This window comes from Eretmochelys imbricata, chromosome 25 (assembly GCF_965152235.1).
Source record: "Eretmochelys imbricata isolate rEreImb1 chromosome 25, rEreImb1.hap1, whole genome shotgun sequence".
In the NCBI taxonomy this organism is placed as follows: Eukaryota; Metazoa; Chordata; order Testudines; family Cheloniidae; genus Eretmochelys; species Eretmochelys imbricata.
This window is the reverse complement of record NC_135596.1, coordinates 16,435,660-16,462,614: the sequence shown is the minus strand read 5'-3', so window position 1 is coordinate 16,462,614 and position 26,955 is coordinate 16,435,660. Positions and strand designations below refer to the sequence as shown.

General features: G+C 50.0%; 1 protein-coding gene across 4 annotated transcripts in view; it reads left to right on the top strand.

Annotated features, from left to right (window-relative positions):
* Positions 1-26,955, top strand: part of MAST3 (microtubule associated serine/threonine kinase 3) — a 59,914-nt gene that overhangs the window by 6,886 nt on the left and 26,073 nt on the right. For 2 of the 4 annotated variants that reach the window (XM_077841910.1, XM_077841909.1), the window contains exons 3-5: positions 21,418-21,506; positions 22,156-22,228; positions 26,203-26,281. In XM_077841910.1, coding sequence (XP_077698036.1) covers positions 21,418-21,506; positions 22,156-22,228; positions 26,203-26,281 — 241 coding nt within the window. Of the gene's footprint in view, positions 1-7,324; positions 7,443-9,449; positions 9,522-21,417; positions 21,507-22,155; positions 22,229-26,202; positions 26,282-26,955 lie in introns of those variants that run through there. The other 2 variants (XM_077841911.1, XM_077841912.1) reach the window with 2 other exon arrangements.

Below are 26,955 nucleotides of genomic sequence, written 5' to 3'. Positions count from 1 at the left end.
TCTCCCGTAGTTATTGTTCTTTCCAGAGGGGAAAAGATGCACTAAACCAAACCACACTGGGGAGATGCTGCAGTGCCGCAAAGCTCATTCCAGATGTCGGTCGCAGTTGGGGACAGATGTGTGCATTCAATATCTCTCCAATTTCAGAATACACTGCAGGGAGGTGGGGACTCACAGACTTACGGTCAGAGGGGACCATCGTGATCAGCTAGTCTGACCCCCCACACATTGCAGCCACGGAACCTCACCCACCCACCCCTGCAATAGACCCCTAACCCCTGGCCGAGTTCCTGAAGTCCTCAAATCATGGTTAAAGACTTGAAGTTACAGAAAATCCACCATTTACACTAGTTCAAACCTGCAAGTGACCTATTCCCCATGCTGCTGAAGAAGGCAAAAAGTGTCGCTTTCCTGAGTGAAACTTCTATAGGAATAGAATCCTGGGGTGGCAGGTGCTTGTTTTTGAGGATTTTGTTGCTGATGTTTAGTTCTTAGGCCTGTTTGGTTTCATTCTTATACAGGTAGGATTATGGGACCAAATTATCTTAAATCGGTGGGGTTGCACCTGTTTACTCAGACAGAAAATTTGGCCTAGGTAATCTGCAAGCAAGATAGTAGTTCCAGAATGATTCTTCAGTGTTTCAGGCCACGAGCCTGACCTTTCATGGCCAGAGAGAACTCCCTTTAAAGTCTCTGCCCTGCTCTACGCTGCAGAATTAGGTAGATGGAAGGCAGCTTATGTCGACCTAACTCTTTAAATGACTACACCAAAATTTCTCTCCCACCAACAAAACTTGCCTGCTACATTGACTTAAGAACTCCACCTCCATGAGAGGTGTAGAGTCAATGTCGATGTAGTTAGGGCAACATGGTGAGAATGTAGACACTGCATTGCTTACATTGACTGTTGCTGGCTTTCAGCAGCTGTCCCACAATGCCCCGCACCGACTGGTGCAAGCGCTGCTGGTGAGGACATGCTCTGCCGATGCAAGGAGCAAAGTGTAGACGCACACAAGTAATGTAATTGCTGTGGCGGCTGTATGATGACATAAAATAGGTCAATTTAATTTTTGTAGTGTAGACATGGCCTCTGTGCCTACAGAGATTCAAACCATGCTAGAAGCTCTCTAGAGAACCTCTGACACTTAACTGCTCCTGTTCACACTTTCCAGATACTTGCCCTGTTTGCTGCAATGTTTTGGTTTGACAGTTGCCGTTTAAAAGGCTTTAGACTGTGCTTTTCAGGCAGCTGTTGTACACTTTCTGAAAAGGTGATAACAAGCAATTTACACTTGTGATCACTTAGCACCTGCCCTACTAATCAAGCCAGGAGAGGAATTAAAACATCGGGGGATTATATCTCTAGGTTTTTCCTTTCCCTGTTGCAGGCTTTCCAATGTTACAGAGATCTCTCTTGATGAATATAAATGCCTGAGAGAATTCTCCACCACAACAAGTATGTGATACTGTGCCCAGAAGTGGCTGTACAAGACAGGGTGAGTACAGGAGGTCTCTGATGATAAGTCTAGAAACAAAATGACCCCGCCAGCCAGTCAGCAACCAGTTTAATCATAAATACAGCAAGAGTCGTCTAAACTGCACTTTGCAGGGCATGAATGGCTGAGGCATGGAATCTGTCTGGTCTCTCTGGCCGTGGGAAAACAGCAAGCCTACAAATCTTTTTTCTTTTTTCTGACCTCCACTGTAATCATCAGATTCATGGGTCTCAGGAAGGACATTTATTTTGCATACAAAAAGGAACTTTCTGGGCATGACGATAAAATAGCCACTTGCTTTCTGCACAAAGGCGGGGCCGTGTTTAGCAAGGGTTGGCCTGGGCTGCGGAAGGGCAGGCTCTAGACATGTCTACGCTAGGGAAATTCTGTGAAGATTGCTAAAGCCAACTCAGTGCCACAAATGTTCGCACAGCTGCCTGGGAGCCCAGTGTGGATGGCTCTGAGTAGGGCTAGATTATATGGTGCTTAAAACTCTGGCTGGTTATGTAGAATCTTCTGAGGGACATGAACAGGTGTTAGCAATGGTGGGAGATTCTTGCAAAATCTCCCCAGTGTAGATAAGGCTTAGGAGCCATGTTTTCACAGTGTGGGAGGACTCCCTTTTCTAGGTGCAATTTAATCCAGGTACAGTACTTGATCCTCTAGCTACCTTATTGCAGGGGAAAGAGTGGTGGTTGGAAATTTACTTTGAAGGTTTTTGCAAAAAGAAAAGGAGGACTTGTGGCATCTTAGAGATTAACCAATTTATTTGAGCATAAGCTTTTGTGAGCTACAGCTCACTTCGTCGGATGCATTCAGTGGAAAATGCAGTGAGGATATTTTATACACACAGACCATGAAAAAATGGGTGTTTATCACTTCAAAAGGTTTTCTCTCCCCCCACCCCACTCTCCTGCTGGTAATAGCTTATCTAAAGTGATCACTCTCCTTACAATGTGTATGATAATCAAGGTGGGCCATTTCCAGCACAAATCCAGGGTTTAACAAGAACGTCTGAGGAACGGTGGGGTGGGGGGGTAGGAAAAAACAAGGGGAAATAGGTTACCTTGCATAACGACTTAGCCACTCCCAGTCTCTATTCAAGCCTAAGTTAATTGTTATTGAAGTTAATTGAAATTGAAAGTTTTGTCCTCCTTGAATCCAGCCCTTGGGCAACATACATAAAAAAAAGGCAAGCTGAAGGCCATAAGAACGGCCACACTGGGTCAGCCCAAAGGTCCATATAGCCCAGTATCCTGTCTTCTAACAGTGGCAATGCCAGGAGCTTCACAGGGAATGAACAGAACAGGGACTCATCAAGTGATCCATCCCCTGTGACCCATTCCCAGCTTCCAGCAAACAGAGGCTAGGGGCACTTCAGAGCATGGTTTTGGATCTCCCAACCGGAAGCTGGTCAGATCATCATGTCCTAGTTGTTCGCCACTAATAAAAACCATCCGATGCTTTCCCAGTGTGACTGCGGAAAACACATTGCTGGCCCTTAGGAACATGTCAGTTGCAGATGCTCCTTTGTGCATTCCAGCTCTAACTGCAGCACCAGGAAGAGTGAGCTAGAGGAAGTTGTCATGGTGACGCAGTGCTTCTGGCACAAAGGATCTTGCTGGAAGCATAGTGATGACTGGGTGGGGGAGGTGGCTTGCATTGTACAGACACAGTGTGGCTGAGCTATGGGTGTCTTGGCAGCCTTCAGAATGCCCTTGCTTTAATGACTGTGTCTCTTATTGTTTGCATTAATTAGGCTGCACCCATACTATCTTTTGCTGTGATCTTGTCAGCTCTCCAATGAAGCAGGGCTGGGCCTAGTTAGTACTTGCATGGAACCCTCCAAAGCACCCAGGTTCAAGTGTGTATTTCCCTTTCCTGCAGTCATGAACAGATGCTCCAACATGCAAAGTGCTGGTGGGGGTGCTGTTTTGGGGATAAGATGTAAACTGCGGTCTTGGCCACTCAGAAAAAAGAAAAGGAGGATTTGTGGCACCTTAGAGACGAACATATTTATTTGAGCATAAGCTTTCATGAGCTACAGCTCACTTCAAATAAATTGGTTCGTCTCTAAGGTGCCACAAGTCCTCCTTTTCTTTTTGCTGATACAGACTAACATGGCTGCTACTCTGAAACCTAAAGATTCAGAGGCACTCTTGGTAATTGTTGTGTGCTGGGTAAATTCCAGCATGAGTAATTGCTTCCTGCCTCCCTAAATCCCCTGTGTCATTTTCCTTGGCTATGGTATTCATCTTCATTTCCTGTCCTGAAAAGTTGTGTAGTGTTGCTCTGTGTTGTTAAACGGGTGCTGTGTCCTGTTCTGGAGGAAACTGCTTGTCAGTCTGGGGAAAAGTAATACCTATAGGCCCTGATCCTGCAGTGATGTCGGCATAGGTGGATTCGGGCTTGCTCAGAGCACCAGTGGGGCCGTGGACAAGCAATGGGGTCTGTCCATGTGGTCAAGCCCGTCAGGAGAAATTTGGGGCCCTGGTGCATCGTGTTCACTGCAACCACTTTCATCTTCACCACAGTCAGATATTTTGGGGGCCCTCCTAAGTGTGGGGTTCCAATACAGTTGTCCCCCTTTCTCCCCATTTCTTCAGCCCTGCATGTGGGTCACGCTGCAGAGTCCAGTCCATGGTTTGTAAAATGCACTGAGAGATCCGTCTGGCTGAAAAGCACTGGACACTCTTAATGATTAGTTATTAATAATTATTCATGATTATTCAGACACCGATATTGTGTGGGATTGGCAAGAAGTGGATTTCTCATTATTGTAGCTATAAGAAAGCTGAGATTGGGTCCAGGTTTCTCTCTCAATTTAGATTTCTAGGTACTAAACTCCTGGTTGTGTAGGAGCTAAACTGTAACAAAGGAAGAGACTGGAGGCTACAAGTGTTAATTGTAAAAAGGGAACGGTTGGAACGGACAAGCCTCGTAACTGGAGAGCCAGACTCGCTTGGCACTAAGCTTCACTGTCACACTGATCTCTGCCAGCAGGGCTGAGTTTGGCTTGTTGCATGGGGATTGTGATTCATCTCACGGGTGAACTGCAACAAGAGCAGTGGGAAGTTCACAGCTTTCTGGAGGGCTTGTCTAAACACAGAAGTGGCACCCCGTTAACCGTGCCAGTGTAGGTAAAGCAGAACAGCTCCCTAGTGCAGATAGCGTATTCCCTCTATGCTAGTATAAGCCCCTTTTTACTGGCATAACTGTGTCCACACAGGGACTGCACCAGTATCTCTATTCCAGTAGAAACTCACACCTCTAGCCATAGTCACAGACTGGTACAAACGCTGTGTGTAGACCAGGCCTAAGAAAAGAATGTGCAAAATCTGTAACGTGCTGGCTGGAGCTCTTCTGCCAAGGAAGGAAGAAGCTAGGCACATTTTTGCAACGTTAAGACACTCACGCTATGTGACCACAGAGCGGAAAAGCCTCCTGCTCTTGCCCAACCCAGTTCCCTCGCTGTGGAGGGGATTGCTTTCCTGTGGCTCTGGGGTTCTGTTCCCGCAACAACCCTTTTGCTTAATGCCTCCTTCACTGAGCAGACATGTGCTTAAAGGAAGCTTTTCATCCCTGGCAAGCCCAAAACAACAGAACATTTATGCAAACAGCAGTTTAACTTTCTTGTAACTTTCGGTCTCCTCCTCCTACCTTAGTGCTGAAGATCCTTCAGTTGGCCCAGATGGGCCGGCTTCTCCTGTGGGATTGCCTGCTGCGTTGAGTGTTACATCAGACGGTTGCTGTGGAGACAACTGGGGTGCCGCAGATTCAGTATTAATTAGGACTTTCAGGAGAGGAAAAAGGGAGATTGGGATTAAATTCTCTCTCTCCCAAGTATCTTCACTGGCTAAAATCCAGGCCCATGCTGGGGCCAGCTGAGGCTGCGTGCAATTCCTGTGGGTGAGATGATTCCAATTCCTCGATTGTTTTGATGTGTTTGTGGTCAATGATGCTTCAAATGACATTTTGGTTGTGTTTGTATCATGTCTCCTGCACTGAGGGGCTGAGGTGGACACTGAGCGGTAGAGATACGAATGTTATAGGCAAGGCAGCAGAAACACCTGTGCTTAAGGTTCCTTAACATGACCTGTTCTAAGTTTTCTAACCCTTTTTCAGTTGCTTATAACTTTAGCAAACTGTTTAAGTTGACATTTTCCAGGCTTGGACTCTGCTTCAAGTTGAATTTTTTGTTTTAAGGTTTTTGAAGTTTTGGTCAGTTGTTTTAGAGAACAAGGTTAGTGGAAAATAGGGCTCTGTGTGATAGACCAGGGCCCTTTGGAGCCGCTAGAAAGCCTTCCATTGGGTTCAGTGGGAGTTGGCACACCCTAATGGGCCAGGATTTTCAGATGGGCCCAGTATTCACAAATGGGCCCAGATTTTCAGGAGCTCCCACTGAGAACAGTAGGCATAGAGTGTTTTTGAAAATCTGGCCCTCGAAGGCAGCACGTGGTTGCCCGGGCGGTCTTCATTCTGCCGTTTCCTAACTGGAGTGCTTGACTTTTTTGCACTTGTGGCGGTTTTCCTGTCCCATGGTAGTTTGTCTGGAATTAATGTCTGTCTGCCAGGCGGGAAGGGCCCTCTTTTGCAGGGTGTCTGCTGGTCCTTGCTGCACAGGGCTCTGTGGCAGAGATGTGCAGGGGAGCTGCATGGAGGCTGTAAAATCTGAATGCACCCTGCTGGGATTTCAGTGGATTTCCACTAGGCCCCGCTGCTGCCTGGGCCTGGCCGATGTGACGAGCTCTGCTTGGCTTTGCCATGGTACGTCTACAAAGGTCTGTATTTATATGTGGCTTAGACAGCAGGAAATACCCAAACGCCACACAGTGACCATGACAACTGCTCCGGCCCTGCACACACCCCAGCAAGGTGTCTACAGCCCGTGGGGCAGGATGGGTGCGGGGATCGCAGACAGCGCCTCCAGTGACCCCACTCGCCAGCACCCCCCTTCCACAGCCCCAGGGGCAGTGTAGCCCCTCCTGGGTGGCTGGAGCGGCAAGCATGTTACCTGGGGGCTGGGAAAGGAAGGGGGCATTAGATCAGCCTGGGGGCAGGAAGGGGGCCGATGCGGGGTGTGGGAGGGAGGCTCTGGGCGGGCTCGGAGGGGGGCAGGCTGCGGCGGGGGGTGGGGGTGGCTCTGATGCGGGGAGGGAGGCTGGCTGGCTCCAGGGGGGACAGGATCTGGCGGGGGGCTGGGGGAGGAAGGCTCCGGGAGGCTCGGGGGGGGCTCCAGGCGGGGGTGGGGGGAGGTAGGCTCCAGGGAGGCTGGGGGGGGCGGGCTCCGATGGGGCTCAGAGCTCGGGGGGGGTAGGCTCCAGGGAGGCTGGGGGGGGCTCCGATGGGGCTCAGAGCTCGGGGGGGATGGGCTTCGGCGGGGGGAGGTAGGCTCCAGGGAGGTGGGGGGGGGCTCCGATGGGGCTCAGAGCTGGGGGGGGGAAGTAGGCTCCAGGGAGCCGGGGGTGGGGGCTCCGAGCTCGTGGGGGGGATGGGCTTCGGGGGGGGGGGAAGTAGGCTCTAGGGAGGCTGGGGGGGGCTCCGATGGGGCTCAGAGCTCGGGGGGGGGATGGGCTCGAGGTGGGGGTGGGGGGAGGTAGGCTCCAGGGAGCCGGGGGGGGGGGCTCCGAGCTCGGGGGGCGGATGGGCTTCGGGGGGGGAAGGTAGGCTCCAGGGAGCCGGGGGGGCGGGCTCCAGGGAGGCTGGGGGCGGGCTCCGCTGCGGGGGGGCGGGCTCTGACCGGCCGGGCCCAGCCCCGGGGCGGGAGCGGCCCGCGCGGGGAGGCTGCTGGGCCCGCCGCGCCGCGCCGCGCTCTGGTGCCGGCTGGGCCCGGCCGGAGCGGAGCCGGCGCCCGGCGGCGATGTCGGACCCGAGCTGCTGGGGCGCGGCGCCGCCCGGCTACCGGGGCCAGCGCGGCCAGGGCGACCTGCTGCAGCGCTCCAAGAGGTGCGGGGGGGCGAGCTGCGTGGGGCGGGGGGGCGCTGTGGGGGGGGGCTCTGTAGGCTGGGGGGGGTTACATGCAGTGGAGGGGGGCTCTGTAGGCTGGGGGGGGTTACATGCAGTGGAGGGGGGCTCTGTAGGCTGGGGGGGGTTACATGCAGTGGAGGGGGGCTCTGTAGGCTGTGGGGGGGTTACATGCTGTGGGGGGGCTCTGTAGGCTGGGGGGGTTACATGCAGTGGAGAGGGGCTCTGTAGGCTGTGGGGGGGTTACGTGCTGTGGGGGGGGCTCTGTAGGCTGTGGGGGGGTTACATGCAGTGGGGGGGGCTCTGTAGGCTGTGGGGGGGTTACGTGCTGTGGGGGGGGGCTCTGTAGGCTGTGGGGGGTTACGTGCTGTGGGGGGGGGCTCTGTAGGCTGTGGGGGGGTTACGTGCTGTGGGGGGGGGCTCTGTAGGCTGTGGGGGGGTTACGTGCTGTGGGGGGGGGCTCTGTAGGCTGTGGGGGGGTTACGTGCTGTGGGGGGGGCTCTGTAGGCTGTGGGGGGGTTACGTGCTGTGGGGGGGGGCTCTGTAGGCTGTGGGGGGGTTACATGCAGTGGAGAGGGGCTCTGTAGGCTGTGGGGGGGTTACATGCAGTGGAGGGGGGCTCTGTAGGCTGTGGGGGGGTTACATGCAGTGGGGGGGGGCTCTGTAGGCTGGGGGGGTTACATGCAGTGGAGGGGGGCTCTGTACACGATGGAGGCTACACATAGGTTCTGGAGTGAGGGGGGGCTGCTGCACCCCCTGGTTTGAAGCGGTTTCCATCAGATCCAGGGTTTACAGTTTGGTCCAATGGCTCTTAGCACCCCCACTGTAAAAACTGTTCCAGCGCCCTGGGGCTACATGGCGGGGGGGGGAGGCTCTACGCAGTGGGGGGTCTCTATGTGGGGGGTTACATGCAGTGGGGGGGCTATGTGCTGTGATGCGTGTCTGTGACTCAGGATTTGGGGCCCCCTGGTCCTGCCGCCCTGGGGAGAGGATGTTCCAGGTCTCCAGACTCAAGGTCTGGCTCTGGCTGGGCTCCTCTCCTGCTTGGAGCTGCTGAGCTCTGGGCTGGAGGTGAGGGCCAGAGCAGTGGAGGTAATTGCAGGGGGGTTAAAGTCACTTCAGGGAGCCCCAGTGCAGCGGCAGGATGGAGCTCAAGCTGGGGCGTTGTGCTCTGGAAGGGGAGCCACCTCAGAGTCAGGCCAGGCCCCAGCTAAGGAGTCAAGAAGGAGGATTCAGCGGGGGCGGGAGGGGGCATTTGGTCTGTAAGATCTTTGGGGTTTCCCAGGCAAGGCCTTTGCAATCCAGGTCCTGAGCACACTCCAGCTGGGGCTGTGCTAACAACACCAGCGTCTCTGTCCTCATTGTCCAGGACAGATCTCGGTTCTTGGGACAGGAATTCCTGCCCAAAGTAGGCTGGGTTTAAAACTAGCCATTAAAACAGCCATTGCTAGCGAGTTCCTGCCATGCGGATAGGGCCCGAGCAGTGCACTGCTCAGGGCAAGTCAACGCTTAAAATGCTGCGTCAATGCAGCTGCTGCGCTTTAATGAAGACGCTGTACGCCAACACGAGGGGCTCTAGTTAGCCCACCTCCCAGAGAGGCAGTAGCTGTGCTGGAGGGAGGAGAAGCCGTCCTGCTGACGTAGCCTGTCTACACCTGGGGTTAGGTCAATATCACTATGTTGCTGAGGGGTGTGGATTTTTCATACCCCTGAGTGATACAGGTCTGTAGTGCAGACCAGACCTCAGTTTTGCAAGTATTACCTGTGTTCTTGCTCTCTCCCCCAGCCAGAAACCAGGCCAGAGCATTTCACCCCTCTCCTACCAAACAGGTCTTGTTCCCAGACCAGGGGAGCTGTGCTTGCCCAGAGCAGCGGCACTAAAGAAATGGCTGCTGCTGGGATGGCCGGAGCTCATTTTTTCCAAAAACATTAATCTTTTTCTGTTTGTTTGTTCCCAGGACTAGCCTGTGTTAGGGCTGAGTGGCTGCACCGTCTAGTTAGACAAGCTCAAAAATGCTTCCCTAAAAACATGGAATCCAGCTTTTATTCAAATTCAAGAGGGTGATTAATCTGCTTTTTAAAATGTTTGCTCCCTAAAAAGGGCTCTTATTTATTATTTGCATTATCTTAGTGCCTACGAGCCTTAGTCAGGGGCCGGGACCTGGTGTGCTGGGAGCTGTACAAACACAGAACAAAAAGAGAGTCCCTGCCCCAACAGTCGGAGCATAAGCCAAGAGACAACATGTGGTTACAGGCAGGGGAGTGCAAGGAAACAATGCAACAATAATGGTCAGGGCGACAGGCAGTGATATCCGCATGCCAGCAGCCTAGCCACTGCCAAGTTGTTTGTAGCATCATGGCAAAGGAGAGCTTTGAGAAGGGGTTTAAGGAGAACAGTGAGGGGGCTTTGAGGGTGTGTTCAGGGTGTGAGGGGCAGCCTGGGGGAAAGCACCAAGGCACGTGTTTGAAAATTTAATAAGTGAGCCATGGGGGCAACATTTTGATAGGAGTGAGATTTGAAATCTCTGGTTCCACGTTTAATCCAGGAGTGAGCGTCTTTGATATCTTTATACAATGTGGGTATTTAACTCACTTGCACACAGACTGATACACAACTGTAAAACTGCCTTCCTCAGTCTCAAAATGTCAATGCTTTTTATTATAAAGAGGAATAGGAGAGTGTATTTTCTTAGCAAATTCGTGGATCCATCCCCCTTCTAGGGCCCAATCCTGCAAACCACAGCTTTAAAGACTTTGTCCCTTTGACTCACATGTATAAAACTTAATGAGTGCTTGCAAGTTTGGGGATGAAATGTCACAATTAAATGGCAGGCGGGGGGAAGAAGAATTTCTGGATAAAATGTCAACTTCAGTTGTATTGGTGGGAGTATGAGTGGCACCACTGTATCTTGTATAATAATAATTGTACTCATGGAAGCATATCTGTGAAATGAATGTTCCGTGAAATGACTTTTTAAAAAATACACATAATCAGTGTGATAATCTAAGGAGTCGTGTGCATCCAACGGAACCTAAGGAGGCTGTAATTCTCCCCAAGGGCTTGGGCAATGCTCTTGTGGTTCATTAGTATTGCTAGAACCCAGAGATGGAATTACAGTGCGGTGTATTTTATAATAGCTAAGACGCATACAGTGTTGTGTGGTATGATGAAGAGCACTGTAATGTATGAGGAATCCTAGCTTCCTGCCGCATGGCTGTTGAAATGGCTGGTGCAGAGCTGGAACAGCTCAGCAGAGTAGGATGGAGCAGCCTCTGAGTGATCTTGATTTATCTTGATATTTAACTGACCCTTTCTTCCTGCATGGGTGTCAGACCTGCATGTTGTTGGTGTGACAACAGCACTGCACTCTGACCTCAGCCTCTCTCACAGCAAAACCTGGCTATCACATCTGAACTCTAGTGTCATGGGCAGGTGGCTGCAAGATGTTCAGTAGTGCCCATTGTGTTAGGATGGGGTTTAATTGATTAAGGCCTCAGGACTCAGCAGCAAGTTTAGGCCCTGATCTTGCAAGCACTTAAGCATGTGCTTTAGCTTTTGTTCAAGTAAGTTTCTAGCTGTCGTGGTTGCAGAGAAAAGCTTGAAAATATGACCAAAGTGTGACCTAAAGGCTCTCCCCCCGCCCCCCAGTTAGTGCAAAGAACCTGAAACGCATTCGTTTTTAGAATCTCCTGAGTTTTAAGCCCATCTCGTGATTTTGGGGGCTTCTGGCTCATAACTTTTGGACAGTTGGGGTGGGTGATGCTGCTGCCCGTGCTGTGCTGTACTCCATTACGTTGCAATAGGCAGTTCTGAAATTCTTTGACAATGCAGACTGTTAAAAAGTAAAGAAGTCACTACGCGAAGGGAATTGTCTGAACCCATTGTTGAGTTAGAACAATGTAGAGAGGAGTGTGTGATTGGGCGGGGACTAAACATGTGCATCACAGCTGCTGTCTGTAAATTGATCTGAGGTGAGTGGCCCAGACAGCAGGCCTGGGTAAGCCCGCTAGCATCTTTCCAGTGAGCTACAGTTCGCGCTAGAAAGCGGCTGACTCTTTCCCTGAATGGTGTAGACAGGGCCTGAGAAATTGGTTAACAGGGCCAGCTGAATTATACTGTCCTCTTGAAGGCAATAGTTTGGTTGTGGCTGACAGCGCTTTGCAGTTGTTAGCCCTTTAAACCCTGGTGTACACTAGCAAAATTACTTGTTGCACCCTGATCTGATGCCAGTTTCGTTTTAAAAAATGAGTGCTACTTTACCTTAAAAAGAAAAGGAGTCCTTGTGGCACCTTAGAGACTAACCAATTTATTTGAGCATGAGCTTTCGTGAGCTACAGCTCACTTCATCAGATGCATCTGATGAAGTGAGCTGTAGCTCACGAAAGCTCATGCTCAAATAAATTGGTTAGTCTCTAAGGTGCCACAAGGACTCCTTTTCTTTTTGCGAATACAGACTAACACGGCTGTTACTCTGAAACCTGTCATTATGCAAGGCACTACTTTACCTTGTGATTTTAGTCCAGCAGTCTCAACGCTCTTGACTTGGATGTTGCCATTTAACCATTTCAGAAGTGAGGAAACTGAGGCACAGAGCGGGGAAGTGACTTGCCCAAGGTTTCACAGCAAGTCAGTGCCGGATTCGGGAATAGAACCCAGGAGTCCAGACTCAGCTCCTTGTCTCGTGGTTACAACGTGACCTGTGGCCTGCCTACTTATTGAGATCCTGTTTTTTAAAGAAAGGTGTAATTCTCCTGTGTTATCAGACTGGACGTATTGAAAATGTTCCTGGGTGACTTGTGTGGTTTGTATTATGTGGTCTGCACTGTCCCATGCACCTCTGTGATGCTCAGAGGGCGAGGAGATTGGGCTCACCAGGGTGGGGGCATTGCAGGGAAGCAGCTGGGATTGCATTGCAGTCCTCATCCAGCAACAGTGTGCACTGTGCCTGCGTAGTCTGCACTTGGGTCTGAGTGGACTTGCTTGGCCCCTTGCGTGCCTTTTACTTTAGCTAAAAATGTTTGGGTTGAATTGAATGCTGGTGAAATGTGCCAGAGTGAAATCCTCCAATCAGAGTCAAACTGGGCAGCCGCAGTGCAAGCTTCACTCTCTGCCTCATCCTGCCCTGGCCGGGCCACCGGTGCGGGAGTTCTGTTTCCAGGGCTATTGGACAGACTGGGCCTGTTTTGAAAGTAGGTTCCTTGGATCCCTGGGGAGCTGGTCTAGACCATCCAGTCATTTTCCATAGGCCACCAGACAGCTCATAACAGCTGGTCACCTTGTCACCAGGTTTTGATTTGAGCCCATGTCCAAGGCAAAGGGGCCTGTGTCCCATTCCTCAGAGCCAGCCTGGCCTTGTGGTGCCCTGGAAGGTGTTTGTAACCAGATGCTTATTTCTCTAAACATTTAATGGAGAAATGTGATAGGCCCCTTCTTAGGCCTGGTTCTGTAGGAAAGGCACAAGACACCTGAACGCATTGTGCACTGATGGTAACGCTTTGGTCGAAAAGCCTTGTCTACGTGTTCTAGCTCTCAGACTCTGCTTCCTGTCTCTCTTGCAGGGCAGCCTGGGGTGGGATTGCCTTGCTTATATTCATGAAATAAACCTAAGACTGATACTGTGAGCCGCTGCCAGGTGGAATGGCCTGGGGTTGTGATAATGAGATAGGTCAGATGATGCAGTTCTCAGCCTGCTGTGGTGTTTACTTCCTGTCTTCTGTAGCAGGCTTTCTTGTGCTGTCACAGGTTGTTGTGAGGGGCTTTTGGGTCACAGTTGCTGCAACAGTTCCCTGATCTGTGAGCGTGTGCTTGAGGGTGCGATAGTTGCTCTGGTGCTGCTGGAAGGTGACTTTGGAGATGTGCCGCACTGAGGGTGCGTTGTCACATTCTTCTGTAAATAACCTGATCTTTGCTGACTGCTGGTTTCCACTCCATTTTTGGCAAAACTTACAAATGTAGGATTAGAGCCAGAGCACTGGGGGCTGGGTTAGTGCCCCTCACTCCTAACTTTGAGAGTAAGCAGCCGTTTTTGCACAAGGCTTACTTATTTTGGAGGAAGGGAGCCAGATGCAGCTGATGCATCGGGCAGGGTTAAAATGGCGCGAGATAGCTGTAGCACCGAGGGTGGAGTGCGCAGGAACAGGAAATATTATCAGAATCTGTCTGTATAGAGATTACGGGAACTAACCTAGCCAAACGTTTGTGTTCACTTTAAAAATAAACCTCCTGAGTGGGAGTGTGCAGGGTGGTCGTGTCTCTACAAAAAATGATGCATTGTATTGCAGAAATCAGTAAGCTGCACCAAGCTCTTCAGATTTTTACATGCTGCCGTTCTAAAGATTATTTTGGGGAGGTCCTATGGCCTGTGTAATACAGGATGTCTGACTAGAGGGTCACAATGGTCTCTTCTGATCCTGGGATCTATGAATCTATGGAAGACGGCTGTGGTGTTCTGCACATGTTCGCTGTCGTTAATTATTTACCATTTCTCTAGAGCTGACCTCTTGACGTGGGTTAACGAGGTGATATGAGAGCTTGCTCGTTTATTAATCAAAATCACTGCAAAACATCCATTCAAATTTGTTTGTTCATTATTCTTGGGGTATCTTATGTATGTCAGTCAATCTTCATCTCAGTGTAGCTACAAATTAGCATTAGAAATTTGCTAACATGGAATTAGAGTAGAAGTGAATCCTCACCGGTCCATGGGTCAGTATTTCAAACGCTTGGGGGTCAGAGGGGAGGGGTTTGCTACTGTAGATGCTATACCTTGTTTAAAAAAAAAAAAAAAAAGTCAAATACCAAAACAAACCCACTGGAGTGGGCCAGGAAAAAATGATGGTGGAGGAAGACTGGAACTTCTGGAGTACCAGTCTGTGGCAATCCCTAGCTGCTTTGGAGGAAGGGCAACACACCTGGTGGTATAGGGTTCCTCCAAGGCTGGTTTTTTCTTTACCCCTGTTAATTAGAGGTCCGCTCATGTCTTGCAGCGAGAGCGGAAGAGCCATTCCAAACGTCCGATTTTACCCGTATTTACTGTTGTAACTCTGGATGTTCTCGTTATCCACTCAAAGGTCCAATCCTTTTCTTGCATTCTGCTGAGCTCTTGGCCTCCTGGAGCTCTGTGTGGGCTCTGGAAAATGCCTTTGCAGCCAGAGGAAACAACTGTCTTTCTAGGCCAGCATTAATATGGGGAGCACTGGGGATACAGCTCCAGCAGGGTAGGTACCAGAGAGACTGCAAGCCCAGTCATAACTGCAGCTGAGAAAAGGCTTCTGTTGCCCCACACGGGGTAAAGATGAAAATGCTTAAAGACACATATCTAACCCTTGATTTAAAGTATTTCCCTCCTTCCATCCTTGGCGGCTGGTGCTGCAGCATTGCCTCTCTATGCTGCACAGTTCCATCAGCTGGGTAATTAAAATATGGCCTCTAAGTAAACGACTTCTCTGATAGGAATGGCAGGCACCACAAGGGATTTGCAGGTGAGAAATGAGGAGAGGTGTGGGAAGTAGGAAAATTGGTTAGAGCCTGTGGAAGCTTCCTGACATCCTCCAGTGGCTAATGAATATGCCCTTGATGAGCACAAGGTGCGGGCTCACCCTCAGCAAAGGGGACTATTCAGAAAACAATGAATGTGCATGGAAAAATGTTCACACGCTGCTGTGTGGGTACACTGTGTGTCTGTGTGAAGCCACGCCAGGCGTTCCTCCTGCCAGGGGGGTGTTGGGGCCCCCGCGTGGCAGGACAGACTAATGCCCACGAGGTGACTGGGTCAGCCGCTGACGTTCGTTTAGTGCGGTCGGTAGCAGGTGGTGCACTGATGCAGTGAGAATACATACAGCAGTTATGGAGGGTCTGTGTGGGGCTTGTCTGGAGCTAAAACATTGTATTGCCTTACTCCTGGTGCAAATAACTTTTCTGCATTCATAATTAGACCCCACAGAGAGTCTTCCCAGGCTCCTTGGTTTTCTTTTCTTTGATTTGAAGCTCTGAGCTAATGTGGGTACCTCATGATGGTAAACTGAGTTGTTATTTTTAGTGCCCATGCGAGGGTTTCTGTTCCCAGCTTTGAATGGAAATTCTGCACAGCCTTTTTACTGAGCAGTCTAGGATTACAGCAATCCAGGAGACATAGTTTGACTTACTTTATTTAAATCTGGCTCTCGGGCGTATTCTTGTTTTCATGGAAGATGTGCCTTTGGTCTGACATCTATGGAAATCTCCCCTAATTTTAGTTTGTGACTCTGTAGATTGTGTTTTCCTGCTTCTGGGGTCTGCTCTGAGTGTTTGCTACTTTTTATTCATTGTTAAATAATAAATATTCGGTGTGTCCAGAAATATGGCAGGCAGTCTCACTAGCAAGCAGACACGGGCCTGGCCCCCAAGCACTTACTGACTCCGTTTAATGGGAGAGGAGACTGGAACAATTTTTCAGCCGAGTCTGTTTCATTATATACTCGTCACATCAAGCATCTCTGTCAAGGCACTGAAAGGCAGCTTTTTAATACTGGCCACGCAGGTCTGTGACGCAGCGAGGCGTTTGAAGTTACGGATGCTGAAGGTGAAACTCGTTCTCCTGTGTGCAATAGACTATACTGGGTTTTTATTAAAAGCTATTTGCAAGGGAACATCTGCAAAGATCAGAGGCCTGTAAGTCCTTTGCTCAGAGGAGCATCTTAACAGTTTGTGCAGCGAGAGGCACATTGCACCAAGGATAAACTGTGAATTATAATTGGAAACGTGAGATTAAAATCAGCAGTCTGGAGTCTCATGCGGCTGGCACCTGTTGTTGCTGAAAAGGGAAGTTATTTGTTACAGCAGATCCTGAAGGAGGAGACTGAGCCAGATCCTGCAAATGGATCCTCACAGGCCCAGCCCTCTTGCTGTGTTTACTATCCTGCTCTCAGTACTTGATACACTCAGATGTTCAGCCCAGCACTGATGGTGTCTCATGTGCCCCTTTTCAGCAAAATGGAGGGAGGCCTGGAAGGAACCACTAATTATAACTGAATTTCAATTTAAAAAATTGACAGCTTATACACTGCAAGAAATGCTTAAGGCTATGAGAATGGCTTTATATCGCACTGTGCAGAATTTATATCGCAACTTTTTAAAAAAAAATAGAATGCATTGGTCGATTGTTAGTAGGCACAGATAGGATGAGTGTGAGTAATTGTATCAGGAATCTTGTGATAATTGGCATTCAGACCCCAGCTGCTAGAGTCATGTGAAATTAAAAATATATTTTTTTAAACAAGTACATTTCTAGCCCTTACAGAGAAAAGCATGAAAATGTGACCTCATGTATCTTAAATACTCAAAAACCTGACCTCAGACCTTACTTCCTCCTGTGCTGCAGTCCAGTTCCTCCCCTGGTTACGGTCAGTCACTGGTTGTGATACTTCCTCCCAGATGATGCCAGTGTCTTCAATATCTTCTGGCACTGTCTTCTGCTAGTTCTCCCCTGACCTTTCTCTTTCCTCCCTCAGTCACCCAATTCAAGGCTGGCTTAGCATGTCTCCCATCTTCTATGTGGGGTACGTGTCCCAACGTCCTGAGCCGACTTTCTTTGATGATATTTTCTAACACGTCTGGCTCTGGCAGCTCCCTGACTTCCCTTTGTTGTTTTGTCTTTCCAGGAAATATGTAGCGTCTTCCTCAGCCATCTGTGATGGGCCACCTCCAGTTTCTTCTTGTTAGCGCCTGCCCTTGGCCAGTAGCATGCTCAGCACAGTCACATGGTATAATCTGACCTTTAGTTTGGAGTAGACACCTCTGCTTGGCCAGGTGGCGTTCATCCTTCCAAAAGAGAAGTTTGCTTTTCCTGATCTCTGATGCATATCTTTATCCCAAATGTCATCGCACTCTACAGAGAGAGGGACTTGGACCTGTTGGATTTCATTTCCATCCACTCTGTCAGGAATCAGGGCCTGCAGCAGAGCTAGTCTCTGGGCAACCTAACACACCCAGCTATCCTGTAGTAGGCAGCTGGATTTGGTCCCCCACCCGATTGGTGGGAGGGTCAGCATACCAGCTCTTGAGCCAAGCAGCAGCAGTTCGGCTGTGTTAGCCTGCTGGTTCCCAGCCTTGCCCCTTTCTTGCTGCACTTTAGGTAACCTGGCTCTGACCGTTGGCTCTGATTCCTGACCTGTCTCCAGTTCTGACCCTCTGCTCTGATTCTTGACTTTTGAGTCTGGCTCTGACACTGGATTCCTATTCCTCGCTTCCGACTCCTACGCTAATCATAGATTCCAGAGGAGACCCCAGTGATCATCTAGTCTGACCTCCTGTATAACACAGGTCAGAGAACTGCCCCAAAACAATTCCTAGAGCAGATCTGGGAACCGCTAGGCCTGACCACCCACAACCCTGTCTCTGACACATGTTAACCTTTGCATCTGTTCTCCAGTTTCCTGCCTTCATAATCTGGGTTTTCTCTACATTTACTTTCAGTCCAATTTTTGCTCCTGTTCTCCCTCTGATGGAAGGGCAGTCGTTCTGTTCAACGTCATGCTTTGTAAAGCAGTGTCATTGGCAAAGTCTACTCATCTATGCTAACCGATTTTACCCCTTCAGCGATGCTTGTTGTTGTCTGCTTCATCACCCAGACCGTCGACAGTACAAGGCAAATTGATATCAGACACTCTTGTCTAAGTCAAGTCACAATATCGAAACACTCACCCAGGACTGTATCTGATCCTACTGCATATTTGCTTCCATCATATAAACTCCTTATTATGTTGATAGCTTGTCTGGTATCCCCTAGCTTCTAGCAATATTTCACGGGTCTCTCTATGGACACTGTCAAACTCTTTCTTAAAGTCAGTGAAGTTAATTAAGATGCCTTTTGCCAAGCAATAGCTTTTTCAGTGATCTGTTAAAGAGCGAATATCTGTTCACAACATGATCTACCTGGACAGAACCCAGCTTGCTCTTGTAGTATGGCATCCACTGTAGTCTTCATTCTGTTCAGCTGATGGTAGCCGATACTTTGCCTGGAATTGATAGCCTTACAGTACCTCCCCTGTTCATGCACTAAGATCCCCCCCTTTTTTGGCAGTGCCACCATGATACCATCTTTCCAGTCTGGTGGCACTTGTTCTTTCACCCATGTTTGGTTACTTTTGTTAGCTGCTTAGTCAGAATATTGCCTCCTGCCTTCAGTACCTCTGCTTGAATTTTGTCAGTCCCGGGAACTTATACCTGTTTGAGGACTTGGATAGCTGCTACAAGTTCATTGGGTGTTACTGGTCCTGCTTCTATTTGTGCATGATCATCAGCTCTGAACAGTTTAATGTTCTTTCCATTGTCTGGCTTTTTCTTCAGATGTTTTCAGCATCTGTCCATGAGAGTCCCTGAAGGGCATCACAAGGGATGGTCTGGTGCTTCCTGAGAGGTTTTTCACTGTTCTGTAGAGCTGCTTGAAAGTCTCCCTTCTGTGCTTCTGCAACCTCCTGAATCCAAACATTTCTCTCTTGCCTGCATCTCTCCTTTATTTCTTTATCCCTGTCTCTGTCTTTTGCATCCACCTCTAAGAGTTCTGCCTGTCTTGCACTGTTCCTTTTTTGCCTTCAGAGCCTTGTCAATCACTGTTCATGTTCCAGATGTAATCCACGCGTCTTCCTTCTGCCTCTTTCAGTGGCCCGTTATTTCCTCTGCTGTCTCATCTACCATCTTCTGTCAGTTTGACCATCTGTCTTCCAGGTTTTCATCAGCCTGATCCTGTAAAACACCGGAATGGTTGCTAAATGCAGTCTGATCTGTGTTTCTTTGTCCTTGAACTTCTCGCTTGCTGTAACACTCCTGTTGCCTATCTTTGTGATCTTTTTGAGCATACATTGTAACATGGCAACTAAAAGATAATGATCTGAGCAAACATCTGCTCTTCTGCTGATTCTGATATCTTTCAAAGAAGATGCCCATCTGTTAGTTATACACTCATGGTCTATCTGATTGACTGTCACAGTTGTCTGGTGGTCTCCCTGTGAGCCTGGGAATACTATTGTGCTGGAAAAGACAGCCTCCTCTTAAGGGGTTTTTGCCACAGAGATTCAAGAGCCATTTGCCATTATCTTGGATGTCTTCTGCTACTGTGCCCATGACTTCTTCCCAGCCAGTAGAGTTGTTGCCACTTTGTGCTTGGAAGTCTTGCCTGTCATCAGCTTGATGTTGTGGTTAGGCATGACATCCAGGACTGCTGCACCTGCTTGTAGACTGTATCCTTTTCACTGTTGCTTGCTGTGCATTTGTTGGTGCATATCCGTGGATTAATGTTCCCTTGACATGTCTTGTTTCAACCTGGTTGTTAGTCTGTCTTTCACTGGCTCCCAAGCCAGCAGGATTTTCACTGTGATGTGGTCCAGCATAATTCCTACACTTCTTTTCTGTGTTCCTCCTCCTGAGTTGACGGTTGTAGCGCCTTCGGATATCATCTTCCCACTCCCTGCCCATCTCGTCCCACTATTACACCAAGTATCATCAGATGGTATTTTTTCATTTCTCATGTAACCTGTGCCAGCTTTCCCGCACCATACAAAGTATGTACATTCCACCTGCCTAGACTTGTTACAGCTTTGGTCATTAGGATTCCATGTCTCAAGATCTCAGGTTCCTTTTGGCTTTCACTGAGCTCTGTCAGATTTGGGTTTTGAGTGTCCTCTGCACCCACTGTCCTCAGGTTTTGATTTAACTGTTTCTGTTGCAGTAAAGTTTTAGCTGAGGGGGTCGCAAACCTAACTGCAGAACCCTCCTCTTCTGTCCAGGCCTGGGACCAGCACTCTGGCTAACAGTGGCAAAGTTTTCAAAAAGAAAAACAGCAACAACAAAAAGAATCCCCAGATCTATGGCTTAAAAAAACATGAGATTTTGTTACAGTCTCATGATTCTTGAAAATTTGGGGTTGGAGACTCTCTGCTAAGGGCACTTACGGGGGGGCACCAGCACACAGGGACAGAGCCCATGGGTCTGATTCCAAGGCGGTGAGCCTTCCTCGGTTTGCAGGTTGCAATGCCCTCCTCTGTGCTGTAACAGCTGATCTAGGATAAGTCAGAAGATTGGGTTATCCATGGTTATAACACAGTGATTCCTTTGCTTGGATTGGATTCTCAAATAGCATTCCAGCTAGCAAAAGGTTCTCTGCTCCTTCCTGGCCCTGTTGCGCCCTTGGTTTCTTGCTCCTGTTTTCCACATCCTTTGTTTAAAGAAGGCTCTCCAGGTTGAACCTCTGGCCGGGGAGGTAGTCACCAAAGTCCTAGTGTTTGAATACAGACATGGAGCACAGCTGAAAGGGGAAACTGATCCTGCAGCTGTCTTTTATGGAGCAAAAGCCAGCACAGTTTCACCAGTGGTGTCTCTGCAGCTGTGGCAATAGGGCATGCTCGTCAATTTGGGCTCACAGGTATCAGAGCAAAGTGGTTTAAAGTTAGACCATAAACAACAGTGATTTACTGTATTATTTGGTTACGACGGTGAATTTAGGAACCAGAGGGCCTTTTCCATCAAACTCTCATTTATGGGCATGAAACCACTTGCCAGTTTCTTCTTTGCTTCCACTTTTTTAGGTCCTTTTGGCTCTTTTCTATTCTTATTTGCTGGATATTGGCTGTCTGTGAGCTCCATCCTCCCCTAGGTCCAGCTGGAACTGGAAGTCGGACCTGGGCGAGACCAGTTTCCTGTTAAATAAAATCATGCCAGCCCTCTTCAAAAGCATTCGAGAGGCCACGCTCTTCCCTTTTGCTGGGCTCCTCATGCTCTGTTCTGTTATACCAGAGGTGCTGAGCTCTGGGGCTAGCACTCCGGTGGGGCTCTCCTGCATGAATTGGGGGTGCTACAGTTGTAAAGCAAAGCACTTGGAGTGTTGAGATGGTTTATAAATCCCGAAGCCTTATAAACTTCCGCGCCCCTTTGCTTTGGCTTCTGGGAACCATGCAACAATGACACTCTGTTTTCCCTTTCTAGCTGCCGGAGCAATAACAGGAAAAGCCTGGTGGTGGGAACGCCGTCTCCAACCCTCTCACGGCCTCTCTCCCCGCTCTCTGTGCCGACAGGTAGGGAAGGTCTGAGCTCTGGGGAGCAGGCTATGCGCCTGCAGTGGTTTTATCCTGGTTACTTTGGAGGGGAAGTGCATGGCCCTAAGGTATCTTGAAGGCAGCTTGCTGACACCTTCGGTCCCTTGCAGGATCCTTTGTTGGAAGGACTGGAGGGGCAACAGCAGGTTGCCCCTGTGGGTTTTGGTTTTTTTTATTCAGATTATTATGAAATCCCTTCTCAGTGGTCTATGTGCTGTGTGAAGATGCTGTGGTTAGCAGTGTTGATTTCTCTATTTTAGCAGTAAGCCGAGCGTCAGCCCCTTGGGACGGGCGTGTGTGTTAGACTTGGGGTTTGCAGAGCGGCAGCTGCACAAGACATGGGTTAATAAATAAAGATTGGAGTGGGGGAGGCCATGTTTTAACTTTGTCCTCGTAGCAATTGCGGTTGTCGTGACAGTGATGGGGACAGTTATCTCCCCACAGGATGTCTCCTGTCTTCAGGGAATGGGTTTATTTTCCAATAGGAATATTACAAATCTTTACAGCACAATTTACTTTGTGACTCTTTAACCTTAAGTAACCTCTGCTGTCAGAGGTGAGATCCCAGACAACAAGCCAATGGGCTGGATCAGAAGTTGCATTAATTTCTCTCTCTCTCTGTCTGCAGCTGGGAGCAGCCCCTTGGATAGCCCACGAAACTTCTCCACTAGCACGTCTGTCAACTTTCCCTTTGCTCGCAGGTAAACCGGGGCTTGCTTTCTCATTCTCTCTCCTACCCCCAACAGAGAAAGTAAATACCAGCAGACAGGGCTGGACTGAGAGAGAAGTGAAAGAATCCACTCTCATTTACAGTATTGTTTTCATGGCAAAAGATGGCGCAGTGGGTAACTGCTGGCTGCTGCCTTTCACCTCCAGAGAGCAGTGTCCACATGGTGCACGTGCTCATGGGTGAGAATGTGCTTGGGGATTTCATCATGGTCTTTAATTAATCCATGTCACATTTCAGTGTGATTATCAGTCTCTGTTCAAGAGTTATCCATGGCCAGGGGGATTTGCAGGGCCTAGACTGAGAAGGTCCAATGGCAGAGTCACTGCACAAACCCTGCCTGCTTTGCACCTGACTCAAGCCAGAACTAACATAACAGAGGAAAACTCACTTTGGGTTGTGGGTGGGTGTTTAGAGACAGCCCCAGCTGGGTAGGAAGAGGAGGCCCTCTTTCCTGAGTCCCTTCATAAATTAGAGCACAGCCCAAAAGGGCTTCAAAGCACTTCGTTAGCTGAAGCATTTGTCCCCAGAGTTCTGCTATGTGCAGATTTTCCCCCTTAGCTCTTTGGAGACTGGGTGAGCTGTGATGCCTGCTAGAGCTGTCAGTGTTCCCACGGACAGAGAGAATACGGTAACCCGTGAGCCTCGGAAATGACAGCAAGCCTGGGAGTGTTGTTCTCGGTTACCGTCTTGTTCTTTTTTTCCTTCTTTCTGTTTGTCTCTTTCCTCTGCCACTGTGTCTCGCTCCCTCTTCCTGGCTGATAATCTCCCACCACCCTGCAGTCATGCTCCTCGGACTGACAGGTAATTACGAGAAGGAACCAAGCCTTTCCAGAGAGAGGTGCGGAATGGAGGGGGCCTGTGTTCAGTGGGTAATGCCTGCTCCACTTTGACATGTCCCTTGTCGCTGTGTGTTTGTACCTCGCTTGTCCTGAGCGTAACCCCCATTGTGGCAGTGCCGGATTTAATCAGTCTGTGACTGGCCTCCATAATTCTCTGCGGCTCCAGGCACAGACACGGCTCTGTTCCCCTCATGCTGCAGTTGGCCAGGAGTTCAGGCCCAAATTCTGCCCCACTTTCACTTTCAAACTTCTCACCAGATTATAAACAGTGTCCTGGATTCTAAACAGCTGCTCCTCTGAAATCTACAACTAGGTCACCAGGAAAAATCGCCAATGCCTGTGCAGGGTGGAGATGGGAACAGTGCTCTCCAGGCCCTGCTGGGTTGATGCCGTTAGCCTCCCTGGTGTACGCAGGCAGAAATGAACAGGAGGTCAGGTTTAATTTCAAGGATCATTAGGGAAAACGGGGAGTGTTAACTCCTTGTTTGCCAAATGGGAAAGAGCTAGGATGGAGCAAGTGACACTTTATTCTCAAGCTGCTAATGATGGGAAAACAGAAAAATGATAATGCAAGCAACTTACGAGGTTGAGCCAGCTCCTGATGCGGGAGTCCTTGGCACTGCTAAAGGCCTTATTGTGGGGGCTTAGCCAATTCTCGTAACTTATCCCGGCGAGCTGCTGGGATAAAGCGGGAATTTTCTGTAATATTTTCATGAATCCTATGTGTGCCTCAGTTTCCCTGTGTACTTTGCATTGCTACCCTGTGAAGGGAAAAAGGTCAAGTCTCCTCTTGGGGACAGCGCAGGACACAAGGTCCCCTTGCTGACTGGGCTGTAGTGAATAGGCTCCTTAAGGAACTGGTTGAAACTGACCCAGATCAACAGAGGGTCCAGCAGGACGATGGAAGCCCCAAGGACTGAACAAAGCTCTGGGACGGGTTGGGGTGAACACAGCATGGCCCTGCCTGGAGACAAAGGACTGGGAGGTGACCAGCAAGGGATAAAGAAAAGGCTTCTGGAAGAAGCTGGCTGCTCTCACCTGGGACTGGCTAAGGAATCTGAGAGAGACAGAGCCTGCGATGGAATTCAGTGCAGTTTGGCTGGTGGATTGCTCTGGCTTGGCTGGAATGAACTATTTTCACCTTCGTTTCTCTGTGCTAATCTAAGGACTCCCAGTGCTGCATTCCAGTTGACTAATTAACCCTACTCTGTTTGAAAAACACTGCTTGGTGTCCTGCACATCCTGGCTGCAGTGCCGCACCCCCTGGGGCATGTACAAGTCTGGAAGCAGGAGTCTCTCAGTTGGACTCCCTGAGCAGAAGTCACAGCACGAAGCAGGCTGGCTGAAGCCCAGAGGCTCAGTCTCGAAGGCAGTGGGGCTGCATGGCCTTTCCTGAAGGAACAGTGAGAGCCCTTGGGGGTCTGCATTATGAAGGGTTCTCCAAGAGACTGGTTAAAACAGGGGTGGGCCAAGTTTTTTGCCCAAGGGCCACATCTGGGTATGGAAATTGTATGGTGGGCCATGAATGCTCATAAAATTGGGGATTGGGGTGTGGGAGGGGGTGAGGGCTCCAGCCGGGGGGGTGCGGGCTCTGTGGTAGGTTCAGAAATGAGTTCAGTGTGCGGGAGGGGGCTCCAGGCCTGGGCAGGCAGTTGGGAGGGCGCAATGTTCCCTCTAATTTTTGACAGGCCGTGTGCGCAAAAAATGTGTTCTGTGCAAATTGTTGTGCTTCTGTGCAAATTTTTGTGAGCGTGGTGTTTCGCCGTGTGTGCGGGGTTTAGGATCTGTGCACGCGCGCACAGCTTAGAGGGAACAGTGGGGTGGGGCTCTGGGGTGCGGCTGGGATCAAGGGGTTCGGAGGGCAGGAGAGGGATACGGGCTGGTGCAGGGACTTGGGGCATGGGAGGCGGTCGGGGTGCAGGCTTCAGGTGGCATTTACCTCAGCAGCTCCCAGAAGCAGTGGCATGTCCCCTCTCCAGCTCCTATGTGGACGTACAGCCAGGCAGCTCTGCACGCTGCCCCGTGCACAGATGCCGCCCCTGCAGCTCCCATTAGCCATGGTTCCCAGCCAGTGGGAACTGTGGGGGCAGCACTTGGGGTGGGGGCAGCGTGCCGAGCCTCTTGGCTGCCCGTATGTGTAGGAGCCGGAGAGGGGTCGTGCTGTTGTTCCGGGAGCCACACGGAGCCACGGTATGCAAGGAGCGGGGCAAGCCCCCGACTCCGCTCCTTGCCTGGAGTGCCGGAGCGGAGCAAGCCCCGGATCCTGCTCCCCAGCGGGAGCTCGAGGGCCAGATTAAAATGTCTGAAGGGCCGGATGTGGCCCCTGGGCTGTAGTTTGCCCACTCCTGGTTTAAAAGCTGGGGCATAGCACCGGTCCTGTGGATCCATGACAGCTGGGTTAGGCAGATGGGGAAGCTGAGGCCAGACAGGTGAAGTGGCCTACACAGTGAGTCAGTAACATAGGGATGTAGAGCTCTGGGCTGGGCTCCTAGGCCCTTAGACTACTAGAAAACACTTCCAGCAAAAATATCCTTCTAGGTTTTAAGTTTCTGGCATCTTGTTTATTGCAGGGGTGGGGTGGGGGCATGTCCATTGTGCGTGTTCACTTTCATACGCCCGAAGGAATCATGCTGTTCTGTAGAATAAAATCCCTGGGGCCCAAATTTGACTCTCATTAAAAATCCCACCCTAATGGTTTTCCCCTTCCCCAAGTGGATTCGTTCGAGCGCAGCTTGGAAAGAAGCCAGGATAGAGCTGTCACATGGCTGCAGCCACTTCCGAGTTGTCACCCCGCTCACTGACTGAGAACAGCACCAGTTCATAGGGACACGTGCACCAGTTTGACCCTCTGCTGCAACAGGGGACAGAGCCTAGTTTCTAAGATTCTAGCATTCCATTCCTCTCAGCCATAAAATTAATTGTACAAAGTCGTTATTACTTACATGAAGTGATATCAAAATACATTTGGCATAAGAGGCTTTGGATTGCAGCTGTCTGGGCCAGAGCGAGGTGCCTGTCCCTGCCCACAGCACTTTGACATTCATTGTTCCTTTGTCTGCATTTAAACAACGTTTTCTCTGTGTGATCCCTGTGTTTCCTGTTGCAGGGCTGATGGCAGAAGGTGGTCACTGGCTTCACTACCCTCGTCTGGCTATGGGACTAACACCCCCAGTTCCACTGTCTCGGTAAAGCTATCCAGCCGTCTGTAACAGGAGAGGGAAATCTGAAATAGTGGCCTGCCCGGTGTGCCTGCCTCAGTTTCCCTTTCAGTTGTTCTCAGAAATAATCTAAACGCTCCTTGAGTATAAATACAGCCCTTGGAGGATTAATTTAATATGAACAAAAGCCCTTTGTGCACAAACTGTAACAACACAAGTCCCCACAGTCCATCCATGAGAAACCTCAGCGTCTCTCACCACGCTTTCCTCGCTGGTATGGTGCTAGTGTCCCGCAGCCTCTCTAAGGTCCTCTGGCTTTAGCTCTATAGCCCAGAGAACCAGCAGGCATCTGAGCCTGCAGCCCTCTCCTGCTTTCTTTGGCATGGGAAGATCAGCAGCCTAGCCCCATCTGGTCTTCTCAGCTTCCCGGCTCTGGTTCTCTGGCACCGGAAGGTGAGCTGGGTGGCCCCCTCCACTGGCTTCCTGACCGTTCCTCCCTCTTTCGCAGGAGGGCCTCATGAGCCCGGAGACCTTCTCCAGTCTCCTGGTCCTTGTTGCCTTCACCTGACTCACCCAGTCTGTCTCCTCAGGCCCAGGTGCCTCTTTTAAACCTAATTGGGAATCAGAGGCTTTGGACTTGCCTCCCTCCGAAGGGGCCAGTGCCACCATGTCCCATGGGGTTTAAATTTCCCCTGAGCTCC